At 52.6% G+C, this 9,710-nt stretch overlaps 1 protein-coding gene across 1 annotated transcript in view; it reads right to left on the bottom strand.

Moving 5' to 3' along the window:
- DMPK (dystrophia myotonica protein kinase) overlaps positions 1–9,710 on the bottom strand; it is a 65,924-nt gene that overhangs the window by 30,722 nt on the left and 25,492 nt on the right. The window contains exons 2-4 of the mRNA XM_015410492.1: positions 5,403–5,494; positions 2,697–2,780; positions 1–15 (exon numbers count right to left, since the gene is read on the bottom strand). The exon at positions 1–15 is cut by the window's left edge and continues 114 nt beyond it. Of these exons, the coding sequence (XP_015265978.1) occupies positions 1–15; positions 2,697–2,780; positions 5,403–5,494 (191 nt within the window). The remainder of the gene's footprint in view (positions 16–2,696; positions 2,781–5,402; positions 5,495–9,710) is intronic.

Here is a 9,710-nt window from a genome sequence, read left to right as displayed (position 1 = left end):
CCGGAAAAAGGAAACCTGGAGGGAGCAGGAGCGAGGTTTCAGCCAAGCGGGAATGGTTCGTCTGCTCCTTTACGGTGCCTGGCAGCTCATCGTTATCAGAGGGAAACAAGAGCGACAGACCAGAAAGCAATCTCTGAGAAACACACCAACCTCCCCTGCAAGGCTGTTGTGGGGAGATGTTAAGGAAGGACCCTCAGTCTGATCCAGCAGGGCTCTGCTCGTGGTCCTTATGAGGGCGCCACTTCCACATATTTTGCTCCCTCTAGTGGTCAGTTCTATATTACGTCTGTGTATATCCTGCAGAAAAACCTGAGGTTCCAATCTGCAGGGAGATATGCCAGTGGAGCGCCTCTAGATCGAGGGTCCCCAACGCTGTGCCCATGGGCACCGCGCTGCCCGCCAACACCTTTCCTAACGCCTGCCAAATGTTTTCAGAAAGTGTACGGAGCCAGGCGGGGCTTTTACTCAAGTAAGGCTTCTGATTGGCCACTGGGGATTCAGAACAGCATTGCTTCAGGATCAGCTGCCGTGACAGCTAAAGTCCCTTTACTGTGTGACTCAAGGTAAGCGGTGGCATCCATTTTGTGGCTGGCTCCGCCTCCTGCAGCAGCCATTTTGGGGCTGCATCCACTACACGGGGTCAGAAGCCCAAAGGTGCCCACCTACAGGCTCCTGAGCCGACCTTCCGAAGTTTGCTTAGGGATATCGTCTGCAGTGTTCCCTCTAAGCTGAGTTAGTGTGAGCTAGTTTTTTAGCCTCCGGCTCGCAGATTTTTTGTCTCCGCTCAGGAAGGAGGGCTCCAGAGCAAACTAATCGATGCAGCAGCCAAATCGCTTGCTCACCACGTTAATGCTGGTAGCTCACAAAGTAGAATCTTTGCTCGCAAGACCCCACAGCTTAGAGGGAGCATTCTGCCTCCTCCAAGGCCAGTTCAAGCCATTTTGTCAACCCCAAAGAGACATACCCATTGCCTCTTCCTGCGTGGCTGACAGCTCCAAGCCAAGCCCCTGTGGTATTGCCGTGTCATATTTTTTCCACTTATTGACCAGTTAATAGAATAGATATCCTTAGCGATATCTGTTTTTACCTCTTTTCTTTTTCTGTTTTGACCACCAGGGGACTTAGGTGGCAGAGCCAGGAGACTTTGGGGGTGGCGCCTAGCAATTATGTCCTGTGATGTCACTTCCCGGCCAACAGTCAGGTGATGTCACTTCCTAAGCTCCGCCCCTTCCAATGATGTCACATCCTGCACAGAAACCCCACCTCTTCCTCTTCACCACTTTCAGGCCACTCCCTCAAACCCGCCTCTTCCTCCAAAGTCCACTTGCAGCTCTCGGGCATCCGACTCATTGCCTGTCTCATGGCCGGTGCTGACCTACGACCCCTTCTGCACGTCACACCTAATCCAATCACGCCTGCTGTTGTCCTTTGCAGATCACGAGAGGGAGGGCAGAGAGGGTCGCATCAGTGTTTAGTTCTTGTGGCCCTTTCTTACACGCCCAAGGAAATGCCCATCGCCACTTTGGGGTCAGGAAGCCATTGTTCTCCAGGCCACTTTGGCTGCAGATCCTGGAGGTTTTTTGTCATCTGGGCATGGAGCAGGGGTCACTGGGGGTGTGGAGGGGGAGGCATTTGTGCATTTCCTGCCCTGTGCAGGGGGTTGGACTAGATGACCCCGGAGGTCCCTTCCAACTCTATGATTCAATGACTCTATTTGGTACCTGAAATCACGCCGTTCTCCAAGATATAAGGACAGATGGACTCCCATTCTAGCTGGATACGAAGAAGCGAACAGTGATTCACAAAAGCTGATACCCTGCCACGCATTCTTTTAGCTTTTAAGGTGCTACCGGACTCTTGCTCTTTTCTACTGGTCCATCAATCTCAGTGTTTACTCAGTAGAAAAGAGTCAGAGTCCAGGAGCACCTTAAAGACTAACATAAGAACATAAGAGATGCCAATGTTGGATCAGGCCAAAGGCCCACCCAGTCCAACACTCTGTGTCACACAGTGGCCAGAAATACCAGGTGCCATCAGGAGGTCCACCAGTGGGGCCAGGACATTAGAAGCCCTCCCACTGTTGCCCCACCCCCAAGCACGAAGATGACAGAGCATCACTTGCCCCAGAGCCCCTATCCATACCTTGTGGCTAATAGCCACTGATGGACCTCTGCTCCATATGCTTATCTAATTCCCTTTTGAAGCCGTCCATGCTTGTAGCCGCGCCACCACTTCCAAAATCTGTGGCAGGGGAGGAGCTTCTGTGAGTCACGGCTCACTTCTTCAGATCCAGCTAGAATAGGAGTCCATCTGTCCTTATATCTTGGAGAATGGTGTGATTTCAGGTGAGCCTTTACTCAGACTGGCAGCGGCGCTCCAGGGTCTCAGGTGGAGGAAGTCTTTTACATCACCTACTGCCTGCGCCTCCTTAACTGGAGATGCCGGGGATCGAACCCGGGACCTTCTGCGTGCAAAGACAGATGCTCTGCCACTGAGCCACGGCCCTTCCCCAGCAACCTTCTCTTTGTGCTGCCCCAAGGAGAACAAGCCCTGGCGTCAATTTGTTGCATTTCCCCCGAAACCCATAATAACTGTGACTGCATGCCACACCCAGCTTGTCACAGTGCCGCCTCCAGCCTCCAGGAGAGACCGGAACCGCCCCGATCGCCCTGCAGGGATCCCGTCTCCAGTCCTACCTCTCCCCTTTTCAGCATGTCCCATTTGTTCATGATTTTCATGGCGTACACCTGAGAGGTCCTCTTCATCTTCACCACGGCGACCTACGCCGACAAAACACAGGCAGGAATCACGTGAGCCTTCCCCTGCAGATGCAATAGGCCGAGTTGGCCAGTTTGGCCCCAAAGAATTAAAAATGCAAAGGGGATTGATTTTTGTTTTTGTTTTTTGTTTTGACGAGAGGTGCTTTAGGTCAGTACGGGATCGGCACAGATTGAGTAACAGGTGGCTAGAGACCACATCATCTAGAAACCCCGCTGTCTGCAAGGACTGCCCAGGTAGGGAAGAAGAAGAAGAAAGCCAAGATACCAAGCCATAGTTCTAATAAGAGCTGTTCTTGGGGAAAGCCCCACCTCCCCAAGGGTGTCTGTTGTGGGGAGGGGGAGGGAAAGGAGTTTGTAAGCCGCTCTGAGACACGTTTGGGTAGTGAAGGGCAGGGTCTAAATCCAATCTCTTCTCTTCTTCTCTAAACTCACGCCCATAGCTATGGTGGGGCTTTTCGGGGCTCTGCCCTCTGTGTTAAAGGGACAGCCCCGCGAGAATTCTTCCTGTAAATGCTTTTTTCCAATCATTTTAAAACATTTTTTTAAAGCCGTGCGCTCCTTTAAGCACAGTGGGGTGCCGTCGTTGACTAATTCCTGCACTGAGCAAGGTGGTTGGAGTAGGTGACCTCTAGGATCCCTTCTAGCTCTGGGTCAAGAAACTAGTCTCCTTTAGGAGAGTTTTTCTGCCTAAGTGTGAGCTTTCTTGACTACAGACGTCTCAGAGCTTAGGCTGGCAGAAGTGATTAACTTGCAGCAGCTGAGAACTGTCATCTAAAGTGGTTGACAGCTTGCAATTTAGAGATCTATTCTGGCGATGGTTGACAGCTTGCAATTCAGAGATCTAGCCTGATAACACTTTCTATTGGCGAAGTGGCTTTTCTTTCTGCACTGAGAACTTCAGCCCCACCAGAAAAAATTTGCCCCACAAGCCACAAAACCCTGGCTACGGGCCTGCCTAAACTGGGTAAAAGATCCCCCCCCTCGCATAGACTGACACCACGTGCTTGATAGCCAGTGGTGTACCAAGGGGAGGGCAGGGCAGGGGGTACACTCTGCCCCGGGCACAGTTTGAGGAAGGCAACCTTGAAGGGGGCCCTCAAAGCCAGTGTCCTGCTGCGTCCAGCCAAGCGTCTTTCCTTTGGGATCTGCGTATCTTCAGGACCACCTCCACTGGTATGTCCCCGAGAGAGCATTACGCCCTGCTGAGAATAATCTATGGTGATCCCTGGCCCAAGACATATCCAGCTGTCTTCAACCAGAAGAAGAGGAAGAGATTGGATTTATACCCCGCCCTTCACTGAGAGTCTCTGAGCGGCTTACAATCTCCTTTCCCTTCCCCTCTCCACACCAGACACCCTGTGAGGCAGGTGGGGCTGAGAGCGCTTTCGGGGACTGCTCCTGAGCAGGGGTCATTTCCAGCAGGAGTGCACAGGAGCGGAGTTCCAGCAGTAAAGAGCCCAGGGGGCAGGCACATGCAACAAGCCCCAGCAGCCCTCAGTCAGAGCAAGAAGTTGCCAGGTAAGCTGCAGAACCATTCCCCGGCCCCCCTGGTCCAAAACAGTCCAGTGGCACCTTTAAGACCAGGTTTTATTCAGGTACAAAGTCTCCCTCCTCTGTGAGGACAGATCTGCACGTCACCCCCTCCCCCCGCAAATAGCTACTGATAAAAACAGTCCAGTGGAGCCTGAGCGGTGAGTGTTGCCTTCTGACACACTTCCGGTGAAGTCAGGGGGTGTGGCACATGCAAATAAGTTATGCTAATGAGTTATGCTAATGAGCTCCTGCACCTCATTTTCTACGAAATGGCCCCTGGTCCTGAGAGAACAGCTCTGAGAGAACTTGTGACTGACCCAGGGTCACACCGCCAGCTGCATGTGGAGGAGTGGGGGATCAAACCCGGTTCTCCCAGATCAGAGTCCGCGCTCCTAACCGCGACACCACACTGGCTGGGCCAGATAGGGCTTTTTGCCCAGCAGGACTTCTGATTGGCTCTTGGAGAGTTCAGATATTTTTAGAATGTTGCTTTGGCAGCGGCTGCCAGCACCACACAAGGATCTGCACCGTGTGACTGAAGTTAAGCCGTGGCCATCATTTCGTGGCCGGCGCCGCCTCCTGCAGCAGCCATTTTGCAGCAGCCATTTTGTCGCTGTGCCCACCACCAGAGTTCCCTCTAAGTAGGAGTCTTGTGAGCAAGAATCCTACTTTGTGAGCTACTGGCATTTAAAGTTGTGAGCGAGCAATCTGACTCCTGCATCAATTAGTTTGCTCTGGAGCCCCATCCTTCCTGAGCTAAGACAAAAATGTGTGAGCTGGAGGCCAAAAAACTGTGAGCTAGCTCACACTAACTCAGCTTAGAGGGAACACTGCCCACCACGCTGTATCAGAATTCCAAACGCACCCGCAGGCTCAAAAAGGTTGCGGATCCCTGCTTCAGCGTGTTTCTTCCGCCCAGTCCGATCTCCCCCATTCAGATGTGGCCGTCTAAGTGCAATCTTTGCCCCACCCCTGCATATGGCACGTCTCAGGACTGTCTCTGCACCGTGACCTCGCAGAAAACCATCTGGCAGTCCGATTGTGCTGACGCCCGAGAGCATAGATGTTCAGTTACATGCCACTTCTCACCTCGCTGAAGGCGCCTCGGCCAATCACTTTCAGGATGTCAAAATCATCACGTTGCAACTGGAGTTCTTTCAGCCTAGTGGTCACCGGTTCCGCTGAAGGGAGAGAGAAGCGGATTAGGGCGGGTGCGGGGAATAAAGAAAAGATCCTGAACTTAAAAAAAAAAATCGAACCAGTTCTCAGGATAACTGGAAAAGAGAAGCTCGGAATGGGGAAATTTTTCCTCGCTCTGGATTCACACCAACGAGGCTGATTTGTAACTGGTTCAGGTCTTATAAGTCATTCCTTACAGAATACAAAATTAACTGACGGAACTCACAGCCGTAAGATGTACCGAGTTAGATGAACAGTCGAATGGCACCTTTAAGACCAACAAAGTTTTATTCAAGGTGTGGGCTTTTGTGTGCAGGCACACTTCGTCAGACGATGAATGAGATGTAATTCCATTTCATCGTCTGACAAAGTGTGCCTGCACACGAAAACTCACACCTTGAATAAAACTTTGTTGGTCTTAAAGGTGCCATTCGACTCTAACTTTGTTCTATTGCTTCCGACCAACACGGCTACCCACCTTGATCTGAGTTAGATGGTTATTTCTAAAAAGGATTGGACAAATTTTGGGAGATGGTGTGTAGTGGTTAGAATGTAGGATCTGTGTCAAACCAGGTTCATATTCCCAGAATTCCCATTCTGTCATGGAAGCTGGCTGGGTGACTGTGGGCCAGTCACACACCCTCAACCTACCCCACCTCACAGGGTTGTTGTTGTGAGGATAAAATGGAGGAGGGGAGAAAACTGAAAGCCACGTGGGTCTCCAGAAGGGAGAACATCAGAAGAGCCCTGCTGGATCAGACCAGTGGTCCGTCCAGTCCAGCCTCCTGTCTCACACAGTGGCCAGCCAGTTCCTCTGGAGGGCCAACAACAGGGCAGAGAGGCCGAGGCCTTCATGAGAACATCAGAAGAGCCCTGCTGGATCAGACCAGTGGTCCGTCCAGTCCAGCCTCCTGTCTCACACAGTGGCCAGCCAGTTCCTCTGGAGGGCCAACAACAGGGCAGAAAGGCCGAGGCCTTCATACAAAGATCAGAAGAGCCCTGCTGGATCAGACCACTGAGGGTCCATCTAGTCCAGCATTCTGTCTCACACAGGGGCCAGCAACAGGGCATAGAGGCCGAGGCCTTCATAAGAACATCCAATGAGCCCTGCTGGATCAGACCAGCAAGGGTCCACCTAGTCCAGCCTCCTGTCTCACAAAGTGGCCAGTCCAGCACAGAGGCCGAGGCCTCCCCTTGATGTTGCCTCCTGGCTCTTGGTGCCTATGAATGCGGAGGTTCCCCTCAGTCACCATGGCTAGTAGCCATTGATAGACTTCCCGTCCGTGAATCTATCAAGTTCCCCTTTAAAACTGTCTATGCTTGTGGTCATCATCACTACATCCTCCGGCGGCGAATTCCACATTTGAATCACTCTCTGTGTAAAGTAGAATCTCCTTTTGTCTGTCCTGAACCTCCTGCCCATCAGCTTCATTGGATGCCCTCGAGTTCTAATGTTTGGGGAGAGGGATATAAGTTTCTCTTTGTCAACTCTCTCCGCCCCATGTCTCATATCTCCCCCCTTAGTCGTCTCTTCTAAACCGAAAGACAGTGGCGTATGAATGAAGTAATTAAATAAATCCATCGTATCGAACAGGTCTATCGACAGCTATTAGCCACGATTTCTATGCCTGCCTCTGCGTAGCAACCCTGGACTTCCTTGGTGGTCTCCCATCCGACAAACCGTGGCTGACCCTGCTTAGCTTCCAAGCCTGGGAAATTGCTGAGCGGTCGGGTTAGAACGGATAAAAGGAAGTACTTCTTCACCCAAAGAGTGATTAACACGTGGAATTCACTGCCACAGGAAGTGGTGGCAGCTACAAGCATGGCGGAATGCTGTTACCTTCCCACCGAAGTGGTACCTATTTATCTACTTGCAATTTCTTGCTTTCGAACTGCTAGGTTGGCAGGAGCTGGAACTAGAGTTGGGAGCTCACTCCGTCATGCAGCACACTCGGTTACATCTAGCAGGACCCCAAATCAATCCATAGGAAACGGCACAACTGTAACTGTAACTTAAAACTGGTTCCCGGTCAGACCTAAGCAACACTCATTTAGCAAGAAGTGCAAGGGGAGTCATTCCATGGCAGCCCTGAAGAGGGGGGGGGGGGGAGAGAAGAATTAATAATAAACATTATCATGAGAGGCCAGAGAATGCGGGATGATTTCACCCCACCGTCCCGTCAGCCAGACGGTTCCCCTTTGAGTCCCGTGCTCCAATTACTCCGAGATGGACAGTCCTTTGGTATATGAGCAAGAGGCCAGGAATGTCTTCCGCGGCCCACCTGCTGCGGACCCTTCCCCGCCGGCACTGGCCGCGCTCCCCTGACCAAACATTAATAGCTGCTGATCGCTTCCCTTATACAGCCACGCCAATTCCGTGAGCGTGCGGCATGACTCAGATGTTTCTTGGGGAAGGCCCTCCCCGCCCCGGGGCCTGAGTAAATAGACAAAAAAATAAACATGTGGCCAATATGGGGTGGGGTGGGGGGCAAGGAAGGAGAAATCACGTGACCCACAGCTGGTAAACGGGGTCAGGTGACCTCAGCCGCCGGCTGACGCCAGTGACTCAGGCCCAGCCGGGGCAGCGATGAATTGGTGTGACGGTGTCGAGGATGGGGGGGGGGAGAGAGAGAGAGAAACTGGGGGAAAAACAAAAGCTATCCCGGGGATCTAAACTATTCCCTCACATGGTGACACAGGACGGTGGAGTCAAGCAGCTCTGGAAGCGAGATGCGCTCCTGGCAGCCGGACAGCTGAAAGTGGGAGAGGAACGGGTTTATAAATAGCCGGAGGATGCGACCCACGGAGGCTGGAACATGGTTTGTTGGGGGAGGTGGCCACAGGATGGTTGACCACATGACCCTAACCCTTCCTTCCCTTCAGAGTCCCACTGCTTCCCCACAGTGTTCCCTCTAAGCTGAGTCAGTGTGAGCCAGCTCACAGTTTTTTAGCCTCCGGCTCACACATTTTTGTCTCAGCTCGGGGAGGAGGGCTCCAGAGCAAACTAATTGATGCAGCGGCCAAATCGCTCGCTCACAACTTTAATGCCGGCGGCTCACGAAGTAGAATTTTTGCTCACAAGACTCCACAGCTTAGAGGGAGCATTGCCCACCACCACCCTGCTCCACAATAGGATTATTTAACAGTGGCCTGACCCAATGATATGACACCCAGGAAGCCTTGGGCATCGCTTGGTTATGGATCAGGTTGCTATTAAACGCCCCCCTCAAGAGTAGGGCTGGGGTGTGGGAGAATGGCAGACAGGTACCCCGGGGTTTCCCCAACCCAGTGCCCGGCACCTTTCTTGGCGCTCACGAACAGCGTTCCCTCTAAGCTGAGTGAGTGTGAGCGAGCTCACAGTCTTTTAGCCCCCGGCTCACAGATTTTTGCCCCTGCCCAGGAAGGAGGGCTCCAGAGCCAACTAATTTATGTAGCAGCCGAATCGCTCCATCACACCTTTAATGCCAGTCGCTCACCAAGTAGAGTTTTAGCTCACAGAACTGCTGAGCAGTCGGGTTAGAACGGATCAAAGGAAGGACTTCTTCAACCAAAGAGTGATGAACACATGGAATCCACTGCCACAGGAGGTGGCGGCGGCTGCAAGCATGGACGGCTTCAAGAGGGAATTACATAAACATATGGAGCAGAGGTCCATCAGTGGCTATTAAGCTACAAGATATAGATAGGAACTCGGTCTGGGGCAAGGGATGCTCTGTCATCTTGGTGCTTGGGGGGGGGTCAACAGTGGGAGGGCTTCTTATGTCCTGGCCCCACTGGTGGACCTCCTGATGGCCCCTGGTATTTTTGGCCACTGTGTGACAGAGTGTTGGACTGGATGGGCCATTGGCCTGATCCAACATGGCTTCTCTTATGTTCTTATATCTGGGGCGATGATGCTCTGTATTCTTGGTGCTTGGGGGGGCGAACAGTGGGAGGGCTTCTAGCAGGGGTCATTTCCTGTGGGAGCGGAGCTCCGGCAGTAAGGAGCCCAGGGGGCGGGCGCATGCAACAAGCCCCACCCCCTGCTCCCAGCAGCCCTCAGTCAGAGCAAGAAGCAGCCAGGTAAGCTGCAGAGGCCCCCCACCCCCGGTCCGCCTTCAGGTACAAGCTCTCCTTCCTATGTGAGGGCAGATCTGCACGTTCCCCAATAGCTAGCAATCCAAAACAGTCCAGTGGAGCCTGAGAGGTGGGTGCTGCCTTCTGACACACTTCCGGTGA

This window comes from Gekko japonicus, unplaced genomic scaffold (assembly GCF_001447785.1).
Source record: "Gekko japonicus isolate JY-2015 unplaced genomic scaffold, Gekko_japonicus_V1.1 scaffold2354, whole genome shotgun sequence".
Lineage (NCBI taxonomy): Eukaryota > Metazoa > Chordata > Lepidosauria > Squamata > Gekkonidae > Gekko > Gekko japonicus.
Note: the sequence above shows the minus strand (reverse complement) of the source record. Positions and strands in the feature narration are given on the sequence as shown.